Source organism: Actinia tenebrosa, unplaced genomic scaffold (assembly GCF_029948245.1).
Source record: "Actinia tenebrosa isolate PJP-AT-01 unplaced genomic scaffold, QUT_ActTen_1.0 PGA_scaffold3__52_contigs__length_22856419, whole genome shotgun sequence".
NCBI lineage: Eukaryota > Metazoa > Cnidaria > Anthozoa > Actiniaria > Actiniidae > Actinia > Actinia tenebrosa.
The window spans coordinates 7,633,505-7,655,190 of NW_028292580.1; the positions used below are offsets into that span (position 1 = coordinate 7,633,505).

At 35.3% G+C, this 21,686-nt stretch overlaps 2 protein-coding genes and 1 long non-coding RNA gene across 3 annotated transcripts in view; 2 read left to right on the forward strand and 1 right to left on the reverse strand.

Moving 5' to 3' along the window:
* The window catches only part of LOC116300693 (general transcription factor IIH subunit 4), a 45,173-nt gene extending 27,110 nt beyond the window's left edge, over positions 1–18,063 (reverse strand). The window contains exons 1-5 of the mRNA XM_089035003.1: positions 17,898–18,063; positions 15,537–15,641; positions 13,427–13,555; positions 10,797–10,893; positions 9,729–9,826 (exon numbers count right to left, since the gene is read on the reverse strand). Of these exons, the coding sequence (XP_088891129.1) occupies positions 9,729–9,826; positions 10,797–10,893; positions 13,427–13,555; positions 15,537–15,641; positions 17,898–18,037 (569 nt within the window). The 5' untranslated portion in view covers positions 18,038–18,063. The remainder of the gene's footprint in view (positions 1–9,728; positions 9,827–10,796; positions 10,894–13,426; positions 13,556–15,536; positions 15,642–17,897) is intronic.
* LOC148908389 (uncharacterized) lies at positions 8,930–13,489 on the forward strand. The gene is made up of 4 exons (XR_016120685.1): positions 8,930–9,192; positions 10,036–10,095; positions 11,789–11,970; positions 13,436–13,489. It is a non-coding gene; the product is annotated as an uncharacterized LOC148908389 (long non-coding RNA).
* A 2,459-nt stretch (positions 18,064–20,522) lies between the features above and the next one.
* Positions 20,523–21,276, forward strand: LOC148908390 (zinc finger MYM-type protein 3-like). The gene is made up of 2 exons (XM_089035852.1): positions 20,523–20,707; positions 20,934–21,276. Exons 1-2 carry the CDS (start codon positions 20,523–20,525, stop codon positions 21,274–21,276), a joined length of 528 nt encoding a protein of 175 aa, XP_088891978.1.
* Positions 21,277–21,686: the final 410 nt, after the last annotated feature.

Genomic DNA, 21,686 nt, shown 5'->3' on the forward strand with positions numbered 1-21,686 from the left:
AGCAAATCTCGTGTAATCCCACCTTATTCGTGGCACCACTTTTCTGCTCTTCCTTAGTTATCAACGCTTCAAAGTCTGCATATATCACGTAAGGCACCTGCATCTGCTTTTGATGGTCTGAGTAGGATAGGTTCTTATCTGTGGGCATCTGGATCCGTTGCGCCACTTCTTCGACTCCGCGACATATTTCATCGTGTTCCTTTAGAGCTTTAACGCTGGTAAAGGATAATAAGCAGCAATCGCAGAAGTATTTCTTACCTTTGTGTTTGGTGTGTCTGTAAAATAGTCTGCTAATATGTTTAACCCACGAATAATGTCCGCCGTGGTAGAAAAGGTGTATTCGTTCTCCTTTACTCTTTGACAACACTAGTGGTACTATCGTTTGGTCTCTGACTCCATAAACGTTAATTGCTAAATCGTTTATTTCCTCAAATATGGGGATGTCTATCAACTGCATGGGAAATTCCACACCATCCCACTCTAAATCGTCTGTGGGATACTTACTTGTCCTACAGGGATCCTTATCTACTGGATACAGCGCGGATCGTATTGCCCACATAAAGCAGCGGTTGTCGTCATTTTTTACGTTGACTATGGCTTTTTTCCTTTCTACCCACGTTGGTAGGGGCACGTAACTTCCTCCTCGTATTGGTACGTACCTTGCCATGCTAACCTCCATACCTTCTACCTCCTCCACTGTCCAACCTGATCCTTCTTTCGTGTAGTTAGACAGCGACTCCATTATTGCTTCTAAGGCTTCGCTGAGTGACTTATCCAGATTGGTGGACTCTAATATCACTAACGACTTTGATCGCAGCATTGCTGTCGTCGTTACCTCATCTTTTGATAGACTCACTTCTACCATTATACTCGCTTTCAGGGCTCCTAATTCTTCTATACCTTTTCGAAGCGTTCTCTTGACCTTCCTTTCTGACTGACGCCAAAACTGTCTAACGTCAATCTCACCGTTACCGGGTATTGACACCGTTTCGAAATTGCTTTGGGATTCCATCTATATAATAGGAAATATCTTATACCTAATTCCAGACCCTTTTCAGATCGTCGTAGTCATACTCACAATCCTGACAATGCCAAAACAATTTAACCTTAGTCTCAAACTTCTTACCACATCCACAATCATAGCTGCTCATACATTTCGTCTTCATCTTTAAATGCTTCTTCAAGTCCACTTCTTTCTTAAAAGTTCTCTTACAATCTTCGCACTCCATATATAGACTAACATATCTTACATAGACGCGGGATGCGGGTAATCGCGGTACGAATCGAGGTGGGTACTTTAGACGGGTAATCCTCCGGTTGTCGTTGCGCTGGAACCCCCATCCCCTATACTACTCATGTAGTTGTACCATTGTATGCATTTCTGTGGATCTTCATAGGCCCTCACAGGACACTCTATGACTTCATTCGGAATTCGGAACTTTCTTTGTTGAGCCATTGCAATATCCAAAAACAAGGTATTAAAAAACTCAGAACTAACTTGATATTTATACTAACGGCTTTGTTTATACGAAGTCATATTTACAAAGTCATATTCATGGCTTGTAAAAAAAAAGACAGTTAAAATCCTACAATTCGAATATTATACATTTCAACTCGCCAAAAGTAAAAGAGAGTTCATCTTTACCATGCCATATTAAAACCTTTTTTTACCATTTTTTTCATCAAACCAACAGTGTAGCTATGGGCACTAAAATGGGTCCTAGCTATGCTAATTTATTCGTTGGCTACGTCGAACAACAGATTTTTGATCTCTGTCACGGTATCAAACCAGAACTGTTTTGTTGCTACATTGATGATATTACTGGCGCCACCTCTTGCTCTAAACGAGATTTAGAATCTTTCATTCTCTACATCAACTCCTTTCACCCTGCTCTTGAGTTTACATGGGAAATCGGTGAGACTTCCATCACATTTCTTGACATTTCTGTGAACATTTCTACCAACCATCTCAATACTACTATTCATTATAAGCCCACAGACTCTCACTCGTATTTACTTTATTCCTCCTCACACCCCAAACACACCCTCAACTCTATTCCTTTTTCACATCTTACGTTTATGTCACCTTTGCAGTGACGATGATGATTTTTCTCACAAATGCCAAGAAATGCGTTCTTTAAGCGAGGTTATCCAGTTACTATCATCGATTGGGCCATGCACAAAGCTTCATCCATAGACCATAATACTGCTTTTACTCCTAAGGCTCGCACCTCAAACCTAGACCATATTCCGTTCGCGTTTACCTATCATCCCATTAACAACTCTGTCAAACCCATCATTAATCGTGGTTTTAATTTACTCAAATCTGATCCTACTACTTCTGACATTTTCAAAGAATGCCCTTTCTTTTCTTTTAAGAGAGACCACAATCTGCGTTCCTTCTTAGTTAAAGGCAAAATACCTTCTGATAAACAACCTGGCACTTTTTGCTGTTCTCGCAAACCTTGTTACACTTGCCCTTTTGTTGCTCCCCGTACCTCTGTTAAAGGTCCTAAATCTACCTTTAATATAAAGGATCACTTTGACTGCACTTCATCTAACATCATCTATTGCATTCAATGCTCTTATTGTAAAATGCTGTATGTTGGGGAAACTGGACGAAGATTAGGTGATCGTTTCAGAGACCACCTTAATTACGATATTCGCAAGAAAAATCTCTCTAAACCAGTTTCTAGACATTTCAATTCTGCGAACCACGCAGAAACTAATGCTAATGTTTTTGGTCTTTGCTTAACACATGGTAGCAATAATTCACGCAAAACAAAAGAAATGCGCTTGATTCATTCGCTTGGCACAGTTAATCTGCACGGGATGAATGAACGCTTCACCTTTAATTAGCCACTTCTCACCTACCATTATTATTTTCGATCCTTTTGTTCTCTTTTGTTTTTCGACTTGCTATTTTCTTATTGGTTTGTTTTCTCCCTACACCACTATATAAACACCTCCCATCGAGACTGGGACCGACTGTCATGGTGGTCGGACGTGTCCAACTTTAGTCCGTAAACCTGGTCTACTTTCTGCTTAATTCATATGTAGAAGAAAAATCTCATAGAACTAGAAAAGTTAAATGTCGAAAAGGAGAGAAAGAGAACCAAATTCTTCAGTATCATCGCAAGAATCTTCGCCAATTTCAAAAAGTTGCAAAATGTCGAACGAAGAACACGTGGAAGGAAAGAACACTGACAGTGAAAAACCAACGCTGGAAATGATTTATACCAAGTTAATGAGTGTAGAAGACAACACAGTTAAACTCATAAATGAATATGCTGAACTTAAAAAAAATTATGAGAAACTTAAAGAATCCTTCGAAGAACAATCTGGTAAAATTCATGAGCTTCAAGTGGAATTAAAAGAGCAATGCGATGTAGGCAATGTTACAACAAACGATATATCAGCTTTAAAGTCTAGAGTGAGTCAATTGGAAGAAAATCAAGATGAGATAAGCCAGTACCAAAGGAAATATAACTTGGAAATTCATGGTGTTCCCGAGTGGGACAACGAGGACTTAGAAGAGATCGTCGAAGGAATTGCGAAAGAAGTTAAAGTGGAGATAGATAGTGGCGATATCGATATTGTTCACAGACAGTATTCTAAGATAAAACCCAGACCGATCCTGGTAAAATTTAAATGTTATGAAGATAAGAAGAGTTTATATGAGGCGAGATGGAGGCTTAGGAAGTACGAAGGAGATGACGAAAAGCTAAATGGTGCGGAAAAGATTTTCCTAAATGAGCATCTAACATCTGAAAGAAAGAAGCTGTATGCAGAAGTGAGGAAGCGAGCAAAGCAATATAAATGGGCCAGCTTTCAAACTAGGGATGGAAAGATTTTCGTTAAAAAAGAAAAAGGTGGTAAAACATATAAAATAACAAAACAAGTGGACTTGGAAGAATTATTCATGTAAAGCTAAGTATAAAACTGAAATAACTTAAGCTATAGAACTGTATATAAAGACAGTATTTAATTACTGGATATATTTTAGAAGTTAATATTTATATACTGCGCGAAGTTTATCTTTCATCTTAGTTAAATATTACGTCTCCTTTTCAATTTTATTGATTTTTTTTCCCTTTTTTTCTCTATTTTGTCTTACTCTAAAAATTTAAATATGCAGAAGTAGACCTGGAATTTTTGGCTTCATCTCGCTGCGTCCTTTGATAGTTTTGACAATATGTTTGTTAAGTGTTGTATTGTTTCGTTTTGTTTTGTATGTGTATTACGTGTTAGTGTTGTTGATAGTTTTTCAAATTGGATTTTCAATCTTTTTTGTACCAAACAATACTGCTACTTTTATTTTGTCTTCTGGTATCTTGCTATTGTTATACATTAGGGTCTTATTCTTAAAAGAGGAGGATGATGCAAACAGGCATTAATTGTAATATGATATCACTTAATGTCCGTGGAATTAGAGACTCTAAAAAGTGCAAAAAAATCTTTAATTGGCTAAAGACTCATGGAGGTGAAAATGGTATATATCTTATCCAGGAAACGTATAGTTCAGTAGAAATTGAATGCCAATGGAAAAATCGCTTTAATGGAGAAATAGTATTTTCACACGGATCTCGCCATAGCAAAGGTGTGGCTATATTACTGGGGTCGAAAATAGATTATAACATCATAGAAAGGGAGATAGATAGTGAAGGACGCTTTATCATTTTAAAAATCATAATACAAGGACAAGAGTTTTTATTAATAAACTCATATTTTCCAAACATAGAGAAAGAACAAGTCGGTCTATTTGAAAACATTGTGGAAAAACTCGAAAAATTCGAATTAGATAGTAATACAGCGATTGTTTGGGGAGGTGATTTTAATTTCGTAATGGATTTAAAATTAGAAACGGTTGGTGGGAATCCGAAATTGAAAAGTCGATCTATTGAACACTTGCAAACAGTAAAACAAAGTCTTGATTTATGTGATATTTGGCGTTTAAGAAATCCTGAAGCAAAACGATTCACTTGGAGTGGTCATGCACAGGGTACAGCTACACATAAACAGCAGAGATTGTATCGTAGATTAGATTATTTTTTTATTTCGGACTATCTTCAACCATCAGTAGAAAAAATAAAAATAACTGTTGCTCCAGCAACTGATCACTCAGCACTAATCATGAAATTATCAACATTACCTGAAACTAGATATGGACCATCATTCTGGAAAATGAATACATCCTTACTAAATGATGAAAATTATGTTAAGAAAGTTAAGGATGTTATACTTAGAACTAAACAGGATATGTTTGAAAATAATACTACGAACCCCAATCTGAGATGGGAGTTAATAAAGTATGAAGCTAGAAAAGTTTCAATTGCTTTTTCAAAAGCTAAGACAAGACGTCTGCGAACAGAGTACAAGGACTTAGAAGTGCAAATAGAACAAATCGAAAAGAAAGAAAATTGGTTTAAGAATGAAACATTAGTAAGGGAATATGAAAATATTAAAAATCAAATAAATGATTACAGCAATTATATCACGGAGGGGTTAATTATAAGATCAAAAGTGACTTGGTTTGAGCAAGGTGAAAAGAGTAACAAATTTTTTCTGAACTTAGAAAAGCATAGGAAATCGAAGACACATATACGTAAAATAATAGATGATGGAGAAGAAGTATCTAGTGAAAAGATTATACTAGAAAAACTAAAAGTTTTTTATCAAAAAATTTACGAAAGGAAAAACAGGTTTACTGAGAAAGAATGTTTTGATTTTATAGATAGTGTTAAAACAACAAAGACATTAAATGAGGAAGATAGAAAAAAAGTAGAAGGTTATCTAACAACAGGAGAATGTTATGAAAGTTTGAAAAAAATGGCAAACAATAAAACTCCTGGCAATGATGGACTACCAAAAGAATTTTATATATGCTTTTGGAAAGAACTGGGCCAGGAAATGGTAAATTCTTTTAATTATAGTTTTGAAAAAGGTTTCTTAACTACAACTCAAAGACAAGTAATTGTAACGCTATTAGAAAAACCTGACAAAGATGTTAGATTTATAGAAAACTGGCGTCCAATTAGTCTCATAAACGTTGACGTAAAGGTATGTAGTAAAGCACTCAGTGAAAGAATGATGAAATTACTACCAAAATTAATTCATCCGAACCAAGCCGCCTTTGTAAAAGGGCGAAATATTGAAGAGCCTTTGAGGTATATTGCTGATTTGTTTGAATTTGCTGTAGAAAATGATGCCTCTTATGTACTTTTCGCTGCAGATTTTCAGAAAGCTTTCGACTCAGTAGAGCATAATTTCATTTTTGCAACTCTAAAACATTTCGGTTTTGGTGAAAATTTCATACAGTGGATTAGAGTTTTGTTGGCGGATATCAAAAGCTGTATTCAAAATAATGGAAATGTTACAGATTTCTTTGTATTAGAGAGAGGTACGAAGCAAGGTGACCCTATTTCACCTTACTTGTTTATTTTGGTGATAGAAGTAATGGCAGAGCTAGTTCGAAGTAATTGTGATATACATGGAGTTAAGTTACAGAGGAATTCACTGGAAGAGATAAAATTGGCTTTGTTTGCAGACGATGCATCCTTTACATTAAAGGATATTCCATCGCTAAAAAATACCCTGGAAATATTAAAACATTTTGGAAAATTTTCTTCTTTGGAATTAAATCTAGAAAAATCAGAAGTAGGATGGATTGGTCAAGTGAAAGATATTGATTTGCTGCCCTCTACAATAGAAAAGAAGGTAAACTTACATAATGAAGGTATAAAAATCTTGGGCGTATATTTTTCTCACAACCAGGAATGGATGGAAGTAAATAACTTTGATAGAGTTTTTGAAAAATTTAAAGCTACACTAAATATGTGGAGACAAAGAAATTTAACTGTATATGGTAAGGCGGTAATTGTTAGGAGCTTAGCCATCAGTAAACTGTGTTATGTCCTTTCTGTGTTAAGTGCACCTCTACACTATGTAAAACATGTGAAAGATGAAATCGCAAATTTTATCTGGAACGGTAAAAAACCCAAAATTAAATATACAACATTGATAAATGATTTTGATCAAGGGGGAATACGCCTTCCCGATTTAGACTCGATGATAGGAGCAAACCGCATAAGGTGGGCTTTAAAGATTAGAAATAGTGAAAAAGATGTCTACTGGAGGTCAGTATGTGAGAAAATCTTTGAGCAGATAGGAGGATTACAATATCTTGAGGAAAATTTAGATCAGGCTGCCTTATTAGCCCAAATAAAATACATTCCAAAATTTTATAAAGAAATAATTCATGCATGGTCAGAAGTTAGTAAAATTAATTTAACAAATCAAGACGACATTCTAAGACAACCAATCTGGTTCAATAGACTGATAAAGGTAAATGCTGAAAATATATCTATAAAAAGACTAGCAATGAAAGGTGTGAAGTCAGTGCATCAGGTATGGATAGGAAAGGAACCGACATGGAAAGAAGCTAAAGAACAAGGGTGGAGTGACGTGGATTATCTATTATGGAGAGCCATTTTAAATGCGATTCCAAAAGAATGGAAAATAAAACTAAGACAGCAAATTAGTTTGGGTAGAGACAGATTAAAAACAATGCAGAAAGTTACCTACATCGGTAAGGGATATGAGAGGTATCCGGTGGAAAAGATAAACACAAAAATGATTTATTGGATGTTGATCAAATGGAAGGATTTTAAACCAACTGCCCAAAAATGTATAGGAAAAAAGTTGAAAATTGAAGGTATTGATTGGTCATCGGTCTATTCAAGGATTTACGAAAGTACTATAGATACAAAATTAAGGGCTTTTCAGTATAAAATTTTAAATAATTGTTTATATCTGAATCAGAAATTGTATGTTTTCAAACTAGTCCATTCTCCAAAATGTAGTTTTTGTTTAGAAGAAAATGAAACAATGTCTCACTTTTATGTAGAGTGTGTTGAAACTAGAAATTTTTATTTCAAGTGTTGTGAATGGCTAAAAGGGGCTTCAATAGTACTTCCTGTCTTAAATTTTGAAAATATTCTATTAGGAAATAGTGAAGATGTTTTGGTCAATTATTTGTTTGTTTTGTGGAAATATGTTGTGTATCAGTGTAGAAGCAAGCAAAAAATTCCAGTGTTAAATGATTTTCAAACAAGTTTAAGATATTATGAAAAGTTAGAATGTGAAGTAGCTAAAAAAAGGTCGAAATTGTTAGTGCATTTAAAATAATATGAAAAGATTAGGGTGATTTTGTAAGTTGATTGGAATATCGAACGGATGAAATAGTGATATCTAAAATATAGTTCAAATAAATAAATTAAAAAATTAGTAGCATTGTAAATTAGACGACCCTCTGTAAAGAAAAAAAATTTTTTTGTATTGTTGTCAAGTAAGAATTATAAATGTTGTAAAAAATATTGTAAAAAATAAATAAATAAAAAATTAGATGTCAAAAAAAAAAAAAAAAAAAAAAAAACACCTCCATCATTCTCTTTCTCTCATTGACTCTGACGAAGGACTAACGTTTGAAACGTCAGTCTATTATCTTTCATATTTACGGTGATAAAATTATCTACTACGACACATTTGTTTCATATCAAAACCTAAGTCTTGATTTCTAAAGGGTGAGCGCTTGCAGATCTTGTATTGGTGAACTTTAAGGTCAAATTGCTGCATATTTGAAAGATCTCCATAAAACCAACATAAGCTGGATCTCATGGTGATTTTAAAACTATATACATCACAGACATGCTTTACAGCCCATAAACCAAGTAGTCAGAGGGAGATTATCGTGGGCGCATGAAACCTTGACGGCTGGAAATCTGAGCTGTTCGAGAATATAATATCTGGAATGTGTTTTTTTTATGGAATAATTTCAGTCTAAATAATCATGGTGGTTTATGCATCTTCCATTCAACTTCTATCGCTGTATGTCTTCAGGCACTAAAAGTAAACAAACACAACCTTTCCTGATTGGCCCCCGATTTGCAGTTGCAGGAGAGGGGGCGCATTAGTATAAAATGTCAGCTGTCACCATTGCAGGTTCAGTATAATACCGCAACAAATCACTGTGAAAAAAAAGACTACACATGATCGATATTTTTTCCCAAGTTTTAAAGCTTGCATAATATTATTATTATTTTATTATTTTTAGTATTGATCTTCACCAATGAAGTTCAACAATACAAGATCCCCAAGCGCTCAACCTTTAGAAATCAAGTGGTTTAAAGCATGGTAAAAATGAACTTTGTTTTACTTTTGGCGAGTTGAAATGTATACTCTTCAAATATTATTTAAAAATTTAAACTATTTCTTGTCTTAGAATTATTTGGATTTATCATTTAGTTTACATTTTCAAAACGTATGTAATTTCGTAATTTTTTCTGGTCAGTCTGCAGTCTGCGTTTGTCGCACACTGTATGGTTTAATACTCAGGTTACTTGTATTTCGGCTACTCAGGAAATACGATCGGCAGGATAAAAAGACTGCTAAAATGCAGCCTAGAAAATATCTTAAAGAAGTGTGTTCATAGAAATGGGAAGGCGATTAAAGTAAAAGAAACATTGCGAATGACTCACAAAACTTCAAACTCCAAAGAACTGTTGTGTGTTTACTGTTACAGTAAATGATTGTACTCTGTTCACCACTAAACTACTAACACTTTCTTATTTTACTTTTGATATTATAAGCCAATATCTACTGCACGAGATATGATCAATAATTTGATGTGTCCAGCTACACAAGGCACCCATTCCAAACATGATACTTACCATTTCATGAGACCACTAAGTACGAGAATCCTAATGACATCTTGACTTACACCTGTTTCGCTGTTATCATAAGAACCAGTCATAAAGTACAGCACTGTCTAAACAAATATTTTAAAAAGTTGGGAATGCTGTAAGCTTTGATTATTTTAGTATAATTTTAAGCTTGAAATCAATATAGAGTTTCACTCAGTGGCGACTAGTGATTATCGTAGTGATACAATATTCACTGATCAGTGATTATGACGTTATTAAAGTTTGCCAGAGCAGAAGTAATACTAAAACGTTATTTTGTCATGAATTTTTCAAGGAAAACTGGACAAACCAATTAATTAGCCTTTCCAGAATTGAGGAAGAGATTGGGAACAAGGTTGGTGTAGACATTAATCTAAAAATCAAACAAACCCCATCAGGCAATAGATCATTCACATTCAAATTATTGTTTATCGAGACTTAGAATGTTTGGGACTGATTAGCAGGCTTAAAACAAATTGTAAAAATAGGAGAAAAACGAATGTATGTAACCCAATACATTCTATGGAATTTTTTATTCTTGTGACTTTTAAAAGCTTGCTACTCAGTAGGTATTTATCCAAACATGCTAAAACTCAGTAATAGTACTAATATTAGCATAATCTTATTGCGATGGGGATCATTTCTTAATTAGGTGAATATTTTCACTCAGCTATAGTTCCTTCCTCAATTCTGGAAGGCCTATGGTAGAGAAAAACTCTCTAGTCAGGAGAGTTACAAGAAATTTGATTTTGTGAATGTGATCCGATGTCAATTCTAAGAATCAAACCTGAGCCCCAAGAAGCAAGAGAAAAGTGGGCTAATGCTATGCCACCCTTGATTCACTAAATTTTTACATGTGAAGTCAAGTCCAGGAATCTAACCTGAGATCCCAGGTGAGAGGAGAGTGGGTTATTGCTGTGCAATTCTTGATTAAATACTCAAGTCAAGGCCAGGAATCCAATCTGAGATCCCATGCCATGGATCCTTGAAAGGATTATTTCAACTCATACTAAGTATATTTGAAAAGGCATTCAATATATAAGTTTTGATATTTACCTCCCATCTTTCAGTAGCATATTTATCTAGAAAATCTGGTTCTCTATTCCTCTTGTCAGGTTCAAGAGTTGTTGCGGAATCAATCCATGGTCTTCCCCTGTAGAATAATAGAAAAAACACATTTTAGACTCCACTTATTCTATTTCTATCATGTATTTGTATAGGAAATCGCACAATCTCGAGTACAATTTGGAAATTAATAGACATGAGTAATGTTTTGAAAGTTCTTGTAATTGCACGAGCCTTTAGGCGAGTACAATTAAAGAACTTTCAAAACATTACGAGTGTCTATTAATTCCAAATTGTACGAGAAGATCGTGCGATTTTTTGTTTATAGTTCACTCAACAAAATTTCAGTAAAAAATGCGAAGCGACGCTGTTCATCTTTGTCTATTTGGCGGCCGATTTCCAGTCCGTGCAACTGAAATGCATAAAAAAGATTAGTTCTTACGGCTTTAAAATTTTATTCATGCTTTTTAAGTACAAAATGATAGAAAATATTTGTTTTGACATTGTTTTGGCCGTGTTGCCATAGCGACTTAATTCGGTACTCCTACGGAGTACAATTAACGCTATAATTGTACTCCTCTCGACCAATCAGAGTCAAGTAATTTTGTTGAGTGTACTATGAATATCATTAATATTTTTATAGTACACTCAACAAAATTTCCCAATTCTGATTGGTTAAGAAGAGTACAAATGATTGTTATTTACCAATCAGAATAGGGTATGCTTATAGTTTATCAAAGTTGCCCTTCAGTCATGGACCAATCAGGAATAAAGTCATTTTAATGCTTTTACTGTACGTATGTACTAAGTGGAATTGGTTCTGAATTGCACTCACAATACCTAGATATTATTATATGTCTAATGAAAACAAAATGTGGTGGGTGTACCGAAAACCTGGACCTAGGCCATGGCCCTACCTATGGCCCTATCTATGGCCTACCTTTGTTTCCCTTATTTCATCTAAATATCAATCTTTTTCACAGTATTTATTGCCAGAAATCTTTTGAAAGAATCTTAGCTGACAATGGCAGCCCGACAGCTATCTTGTTAGCACGGCAGGAGCCCAAACTTTTATCGTAACTAATATTGGGCTTCCTGTGCATTCATTGAGCCAGTTGTTTTGATGAGTCAGCAGATTTGTCTTTCTTGACTTTTGGAGCACGAGGTGAGTTCATATGTTTATATTTCATTGTTTTCATTTCTCTTTTGGGAGAATAGTCTACATACAAGTTTGCTGATGCATTTGTTAGATTATCCACTTTTACACAAGACTTTTAAAGTGCCTATCACCCTTCTGACAATATTCTCAGTATTGATTCTACATGGGGTAAGATGTTGAATAACCCAAAAAAATTACATAGTTTGAGTGCTGCTTCTTGAAGTTATGAAGGTTTTTCCATGCCATATGCTAATGTTGTGACGTATTAAGAAATTAAAGTTCGGCACACCGGAATGTGATTGATTTGAAACAAGATCTAAAACCTGACCGCTTATTTTTGGCTACATGTTGGATTTAGTTCTGTAACTAAGATTATCTGTTTTTTAAGTTACAAATCACATACAGTATATATGATAATAAGACATTAACTGTCAGCTAATCTTTTCACGCATTTAAAAACACATAAATGAAAAACTGACCTTCCATACAATTTGTAAGATTATATAAGGTAAGTCTGATAATTGAAAGTTTTTACAGTACAACTACCTGTACTATTACCAGGGCCAGTTAGAAAGTGAAAACCAATCAAATCGTAGAATAAAAACAATACATTCCAAATTTGAGTAGTGGAGCCACTACTGGATTTGGATTCAGATTAAGAATTGTTGGTAGGGTTTTGACTGGATCTTTTATGTAGCTGTTATTTTATTTGAAGCACCTCCTTTGAAGAGTTAACATTTCATAATGAGTGGGATCCAAGTGAAACTCGACAAATGATTATAGTTAAAGGGATTGATGATATCTTTCATACAGGAGAAAATCTTGAAGTATTATTGTGCAAAGTTTGAAAGAAGAAAGCACATTATATTGAAGAATTGGGTTTGAACTCTGCTGAATAAACTTATTTTGAACCATAACTACATTTGATTTCATAGTTCAGGATGATTGACAGCGTATGGGCATTATATTGGTTTCTTGAAGATCGATTTCAGTTCCTGAACTTCATTTTGCCCTGTAAATGACAAACATGTAATCGTATGGTTCCTTGTAAAGAGTAAGGATTAATGTCACTTGTGTTTTCAAAGTTTTGAAATTGCCCTTGCTGCTTAGCGATTCAGGCAATTTTAAAACTTTGAAAACACTTTTGAAATTAATCATACATTTTACTCTGCCCCATGCAATTACCTATACTGATTGGGTAATGATAAAAAGGTAAATTATACACCGTGAAAAGATGAAAAAACTTACTGACATTTCGGATGCAAGTCCTTCGTCGGAGTAAAACCTCTTTTACTCCGACGAAGGACGAGCGTCCGAAACATCAGTAAGTTTTTTCATCTTTTCACGGTGTATAATTTCCCTTTTCATCATAACTGTTTCATTAGAAACACCGACGCAGCTCACACTAGTTTTTAGCTAGTTATATCTTTTTATACTGATTGGGTAAAATAGAAATTCTTACCCTCCACAGATAGCCATTTTAAGGTTGTATTGAAATGTGGAATTCATTTCACATCTATTTGGTCCACCTGCTGTGGTCTCTTTCCATATTCTCAGTGCCTTAAGTTTCTTGACAGACCCAACATGATGACTGTGAAGAAAGGACTACAATAACTACTTTGGATACTATGCATTTGACTTACCATGTAGCCCCAGTTTGCATTTAATTACAAACATAACATAATTATACCAATAATGTGTTCCATTGTTTTTCCATTTCAAAAAGACAGCTTCCTTCTCTTTCAGGGGCAATATGATACATTTATAAACTATATAATATTTCCATTTATTATATAATTACCAATGAAATATCTGTTTTTCTCTATTTCGAAAAATTGATATCTTCACACGTGAAAATAACATGTTATTTTCACGTGTGAAAATAACACCATTGCGATGGCTATTCAAAAATACACGGAAAGAATTGCCTGAAAAAGCAAAAACATACTTCATTGATAATTATATAATAAACAGAATATTACATGGCCGCTTGGAGATACGAATTTTATCTTCTCGTGTTGAAAATCTCTCACGAGTGAGCATAGCTCACTCGTGAGAGATCTTTTCAACACTCGAAGATAAATTTTGTATCTCCGCGCGCCCATGTAATATCCTCTATTTAGTTTTTATAATGATATAGAGGATATTAAATGGGCATGCGGAGATACGAATTTTATCTTCGAGTGTTCAATTGATATCTCATGAGTGAGATATCTAAATTGAACACGAGAAGATAAAATTTGTATCTCCAAGCGGCCATGTAATGTTCTGTTTATTATATAGATATGATGAAACTTAAATAAAACAAAAGCTCAAAAATTCTTTATTAAAATATGTTACTATGTCAACAGTGATATCTTCACGTGTGAAAGATATGGTATCTTCCACTGGTGAAAGATATCAAGTTTTCGACACTAAAGAAAACCTGGTAATTCATCGATATCTATATAATATAAACTGTATTATATTTTCATCTATTATCTCTCTATCTCTTTCATATCATAATTTGTAATTACTTTTATTAGTACATTAAGTTCACATTTCGGTATTTGCTACCACACTTTCAATCTCCTTGATCAAATAAAGAATGTCTGTCTGTCTGTATTGATCTGAGTGAGTGAGTGGAAGATGACACATTTGCATCGTTATTCAAACCGTTTATAGCTATAACTAGTCTCTTCACACATGGACTATTTCACACACCCATTTTTGCCACTCCATTGCTTACTCAGTTATCAAGGCCATCTTTTGCTTTTCTTTTTGAGGCATTACATGTTAAAGTAATATTTATCACTTAGTTGATTTGCTATAAATTAAGGCGTTTTTTTTCATAGAAAAACTAAAGAAGTGTCCCTAGCAACATAATGCTAAATGTAAACAAAATCTGAAATGGCAAGCGTCATTTATTATCATTATTGAAGAAATAGAAAACGTGCGCATGCTGTGTGCTGTCATAAAGCAGGGGGTTGGCAGAATACAAGAGAAGTGTTAAGAGAAGGACCACACGTAGCGGAGTGCTTCTGGACACTTCTCTAGTGTTCCGCCAATCCCCAAGTGCTTTATGACTGCACACAGCACAGCAAGCAAGTTTTTTATTTCTTTTATAAAGTGCAAATTACAATAATAGATAGGAATGACACAACTGAAAGTGTGCGCATGTGCAATGTGCTCTCATAAAGGGATTTCCGGGTTCTCTGGCTTTCCTCCCTCCACAAAAACCAACTATTACAAGGGCGGATCCAGGGGGAGGGTCGGGGGGGGTCGTGACCCCCCTGTCATTCCTGAGGTCAAATGGACTTCTTGTAGTAAAAATGCGACTGGGATTCCTTTGCCCACAAAATTTACCCCTGAGACCCCCCCCTTCAAAAAAACCCTGGATCCGGCCTTGTATTAAATTCTAATTCGATCCTAGGAGATATTCACAATAGGGCTAACCTCAATATCTCCTCTCCCATTCACTGATGAAAATAAATTAGTGTTTTTTAAAGACAGCCATAAACAATTCCAATAAATAAATAGATTGAGGAATTTCTAAGCACACTAAAAACAGCACTACAGACAATCTTTCTTACTTGTAGTAGTCTTTTTTTATCCATGTAGTAAAAAGACTTTCTGGTATAGGCTGATCAGTAAAAAGGGTTCTCAATACATAGTGTCTTGCTAATTCAGGAAGTTCCCTAAAATTAAAAACACAAAACTTAATGAACCTATATCTCGAACGCTTCAAAGGTTATAAAATCCTAGTTATAAACATGCATGGGTTGGGGGGGGGATTATATTTGGAAGTAAAATGAGTTTTAAATAAAAAGGGAATGGTTTTTTCATACTGTCATTTTCCTGTCAATTTTTTATTTTACCACAAATTGTTAATTCCTCAAGATTGGTTGGCTGAGAGCCATTGTCCATTAAAGTTTAGACCTGTTTGTATGTGCTGATGGCTTGAGCAGGTCGCATAAAATACAATGGAGCAGTTCCACAAAGGGCTTTAAACTTCACTAAGGGGATCTTAACTAGGATTCTATATTCTATTGCTATACATGTTATGCTATACATGGTACAGTGCTCCTATATATATGGGCCTGGTTGTACAAAGCCTGGATAACGCTATCCAATGGATAAATCCTATCCAGTGGATAAATTCATTGGATATCAGCATCGACTTATCCACTAGATAAGGATTTATCTGCCGGATAGTCCTATCCATGCTTCATACAACTGGTTAGTATAGCAGGGTATGTATATCTAGCCACATAAGATATAGCTCTTATTAACCGAGTGTGAGGTCCATACCGTAAGTTATGGACAGGGTTTTTTTCACTGCCTTATGGCCCAAGCGCATAACATGTAAATGCAAAGCAAAAAAGGCACCAAAAGAAGACCTCAAGAACTCAACATGAGATGGAGAAGAAAACAGTCATACTTCAAATTTCTTCAAAATGCTACAGCCTTCCGTTTGTTTTCATGCCTTTTTATTGGGAAAAAAAATCAAAATCTCTCCAGAAATGAATGAGAAGCTTTGGAAAATTACGGCTCGCTGAGCATGGATAGATTTTTGTCGATTTTTAGCATTTTGATTGTTTGAAGCAGGCAGCCATATGCACAATGGCTGAAGTCATGGAGACGGCACACTTTCGAGTCAATTTAAAAAGGTACTGCCAACTCTCCTGTCCACAAATGCATTCAAATTCAAGTGTGGATGAAATATTACTGAAATATGGGAATACTTCAAGCGGATGAGCCTAGAAAACTGCTTAAAATGTAAACGAAAGAAACTACAGGCTTCTTCACCCGATCGATTCAGATAAGTTCAAACTTGACGTTGTAAGCTTACTGAAATTTTTTCTAGTCGTACAAAATCGCTCAACTAGTGCCGTGTAAAGCCTTGATCGAAAGAGTTATCGCTCGTATAATAAGTTTTACATTAAATGCCAGTAGCTTTCAGTTGTCTTTAATAATTTATTAAGGTTATTCTGCGATTTTCATCCTTAAATATTTTTTATAACAAAGATCTTAATGTTTTAAAAGATCATAAGTAAGTACATGCAGTGAACCATTTCATTTTTTCGGTCAGTACCGTAAGTTATGGACTGCAAATTGACCAATCATAGCGCATGAAATTACCTTGCCATGTAATAAATAGAGGATATTACATGGGCGCGTGGAGATACGAATTTTATCTTCGAGTGTTGAAAAGATCTCTCACAAGTGAGAGTAGTGAACGAGTGAGAGATTTTCAACACAAGAAGATAAAATTCGGATCTCCAAGCGGCCATGTAATATTCTGTTTATTATATAATTATCAATGAAGTATGTTTTGGCTTCTTCGGGCAATTCTTTCCGTGTATTTTTGAATAGCCATCGCAGTGGCGAAAATAACATGTTATTTTCACGTGTGAAGATATCAATTTTTCGAAATAGAGAAAAATAGATATTTCATTGGTAATTATATAATGAAAAATAATATTTTCATGAGTACTAAATGTGTTTATAATAATAATACACTCAAGGAAATTACTCGATTCTGAATGGACAAGGGGAGAACAAATATTAAATCCCAAATTGTATTCTGTAGAATCCTATAAATTGCTCATTTTTGTTGAGTGTATTATAAATAAAAAATGTTTTCGTACAATTCTGAATTTATAGATACTCGTGATGTTTTGAAAGTTCTCAAATTGGACATGCCTAAATGCTCGTCAAATTTTGAAACCTTTTGTTTTCAAGACAGTTCCGAACTGTACTCGACATCGTATACTAACGAATATAATGCTGACACTAGTGCATGCTACTGCACATTCTATCGGAGCACAGTTTATAGTCATTAACTAGTAATGTTAAGTCAGCAAGGAGGTATGACAGAGTCATGAATTGCGACGTGCCGACCTTCAATATTTTAAGACCGGTAGCGCGATAGCAATTTGTTCATTCCTTACCTAAAAACCGTCATACAAGTAGCTGGATGGTTATAGAGTCTATCTAATGTAGTAACAGGAAGATCACATAGATAATCATCTAAATCTTTTAGTTGTAAATGGCGAAAATACTGACTTCCCCACTCCGGGCTCGCCGCCATACTTTATCTCTGCGGTATGTACTTCATATTAACATGCCATATAATCACCATCTTCTTTAGATCATGTATATCAGTATCCATTGTTGTCAACGGTTTACATTAGTATACATAGATGTCTTTCCCTGTCTATGCATCAGTATCCATAGGTATCCATCAGTATCCATGTCTACCTATAGGTATCCATCAGTATCCATTGCTATCCATGACATTCATCAGTATCTGTCAGTATCCATCAGAGGTAGTTACTAAAACAGGTAATCATAGCAAGGGAGAGGAGAGGTGTAAGTATGGAATACTTCTATGGGAGACTATACGTATGGGCGACTATATGGCATTCTACCATGAAGTACATACCTTCCAACGAAAATAAACACTCGTCGATCGATAAAAGCCAATAAAATATGTCCACCAACTGGACGACAAACTCGATGGAGATTCGATTTTTTGGCTGGTTTTAGGTGATTTCAACATGGTTTCAGGTCGTTCCAGTTCGTTCCTCGTTTTAGTAACTTCCGAACAACAGGGAGCCCTGTGTAGGGCCCGGTTGTACGAAGCATGGATAGCGCTTATATAAATCCCGGAGTAGTCAATCGATAAAAATCGATATCGATTTTGCCGATCGATAAATCGATAACAATCGATACCGCTGATTTGATTGATATCGATTGTATCTATCAATCGTTAAAAATCGAACTCACACTAATTTTTTTTTATCGATTTTTATCGATTGATTGATTATATACATATCGATTTTTTTCGATTTATGTTCTTGAACAATTTCTATCGATGAGGGTCGTGTGGCTACGGATTTACACCACCGGCAATTACTCTTTCGTAACCATAGCTTGACACAAACTAGGAGTTTGTTATAGTGATCAGTGAACAGACAAAAGTACTTGGATAATTAGCTGCCTGATCTACATATAATTACTTGTGAATTAATAGTTATAAAATCTATTGCACTATCATCGATATTTTCGAATACTTTCCGTGAAATAAAGCTGATTTTATGATTGTACTCATTATTGGATCGAATTAAAGCTGTCAAATCTTGATCGATAAAGATCGATTAAATCGATAAAAATCGAACTCACACCAATTTTTTTTATCGATTTTAAACGATTTCCCATAAAAATCGATACAAATCAGCTGATTTCTATCGATTTTTATCGATTGACTACTCCGGGTATATATCCAAAGGATAAATCTTATCCAGTGGATAAATTTATTGGATAACAGCATCGACTTATCCACTGAATAAGGATTTATCCGCCGGATAGCACTATCCATGCTTCTTACAACTGGGCCCTATGAGTACTGATGGCGCCATGGACACCGTTGGATAGCGAAGGATACCACGTAGTTACTAAAACGAAGAATAAGCTACAAATTAGCTACAATGACCTATGATAAATAAGAATAAAACGTCAATACAGTCGACTCTCCCGTAAACGACCACCTCGGGGCCAGGAGAAAGTCTTGAAGGAATTTGCTCCAATCCGAGGCGTAGCCTTTTAATGACTTCAAAAATTCATTAATTATTCGGGAGGAATCTTAGAATTATAAGTAATTAAACGACATATCTTGGAAGCTTTGAAACTTAAAGCCGGGAAGGGATTTGAATTCAGCAGGGAAGAGTTTGGGGGTGAAGTTTGAAATATTTATGTTTTCGACATGTTTGACTTTCGACTTTAGTTTTCAGAAAACCTCGGTAAAATTAGAGGAATACAATTAATAGTCTAAGTCGCATTTGAAAGGTTGTGTATATGTAAATATATTCAAAAAACCTTCGTGCACGTACTTGTTTATAGCCACTATTCTCAAAAAAAGTAGAAGAAAGGAAGAATGTGCGAATGGAGCTGATTACGTAATGACGCGCCAAAGAGCTTTTCAGGCTTTCTACGCCGGAATAAAGGATTTTTCACAAAGAGTGATTAATCATAAAATTTTGTATATTTTTGGTCTCTGGGGATGTATTTTTTGTTTATAAGATATGCATGTGATCAAGCTTAGTTTGTCGATTTCAAACATGGAGCCGAATGAGGATGATGATTTCCAGCCAGCTAGGCGTTTTAGAAAAGCTCGAAGTTAAAAGAAGGAAAGCAACATCCTGAAAGATGCAATTCCAATATCCATCAGGTATAAGAACAGGGGCGTAGCGAGGACCTAGGAGCTGGGGGGGCACTGATCCAAATTAAGAAAAAATTTCAAATTCCCACGTGCAGATTCCAGGCTCTGACCGGGTTCGCAGTGCACAGGTAGCCCGTCCGGATAACTTCGTATAAATTCGCACTTTTGTAGGTTGTAATAATTCATTTTCCTCTTTCGTTTCGGTTTAATATGTTTTTTTGTTGTTATTCTTTTTTCAAAAAAATTTTTTTTGCTACTGTATAAGAATAAGTGCGCCGTAAAGCTGTTTGAAGACTGGAAAAGCGCAAGAGTGAACAAATGTCCGCTGGGGGAGGCTTCAAGCTTGTATTCAAATATGGAAGGCATCGAAAGTCTTGCGAAAGAATTTGCTTTCATGAAACCTCAGTCACTGGATTTCTGGGTTGGGAAATTTGTCCAAGAAGTTTCAGACAAAGATGGGAATCGCTATCCCGGCCCTACATTATACCAAATTGTAGCAGGACTGAAACGATATTTAGAATTGGATAAAACCAATTTGAAGTAAGTAGGGAAAATCAATATATATTTCCGTACCGTTGTGTACCTTTATCACACGGCGGCCATGTTTATTCTCATGAGAGTAAAAACCTTTGTTTCACCAGCATAAATTGATTCTTAAGCGCTTGAAATTGAGGCTACGCGTGGTGGAATCTACGGTTCAATCCAACATGGCTGCCGCGTGAATAAGGCCCATTGTTCTTGAAATTCCGCTTTTTTCTGTTTCAAGTTACACGGGTTTGCAAAGGATATTAGATGCAGAAATGAAAGATACCCACAGGACAGGAATAGTGAACAAGAAAGAAGCCAAAGACGTGATCTCTAACGAGGAGAAAAACAAGATGTGGAATGAAGGCCATCTGGGAATGAATTCAGCTAAGTATTTATTAGATACATTATATTATTATAATGGAAATCCTTTTGGGTTGAGGGCAAGTGAGTACAGAATGTTAAGATTAAGTGACATAGAAGTTGGTTCAGATTTTATTTTGTGTAAGGAAAATACTTCTAAAACTTTTCACCGAGGTATCAAAGATCTGAAAAAGAAAACTAGAAACGTAATAAGCACCTGAAGTACGCAAGAAAGCATTTTACTTTCAGCCTTTTTCTGATAAGATGGCATACAAAAATTCTGTAGTAGGTGTTCATACCCTAGGGACCATCCTTCCCAATCTTTGCAAAGCTATAGGTACAGGGCTGTCAACCCCCGAGATATTCAAATCTGGAGAATTGATAGGGAAGGGACATGACGTCACAGCGCGTCAAAAAGCGCGCGAAAAGACGCCTTTCGGTTTTTAACATTTGATGTGATTGGTTTATTTCTGACCAATCAGATTATCGCTTACATTACAATGGCCTGCTTGCAAGGACAGCCATGAGGAACGTTTTGATTTTGTTAGCGATGTAAAATAACACAAACAACGTAAGATAATTGGAATTTTATGGTTGTGAAACTCGGGTCTCACAAGAAAAAATGGTCAGC

Bases quoted from the DNA above. Each gene is read 5' to 3' on its own strand.
- LOC148908390 (XM_089035852.1), top strand. From the start codon at position 20,523: ATGGAAGGCATCGAAAGTCTTGCGAAAGAATTTGCTTTCATGAAACCT. The intron at 20,708-20,933 runs GTAAGTAGGGAA...TTCTGTTTCAAG, and splicing joins TTGGATAAAACCAATTTGAA to TTACACGGGTTTGCAAAGGA.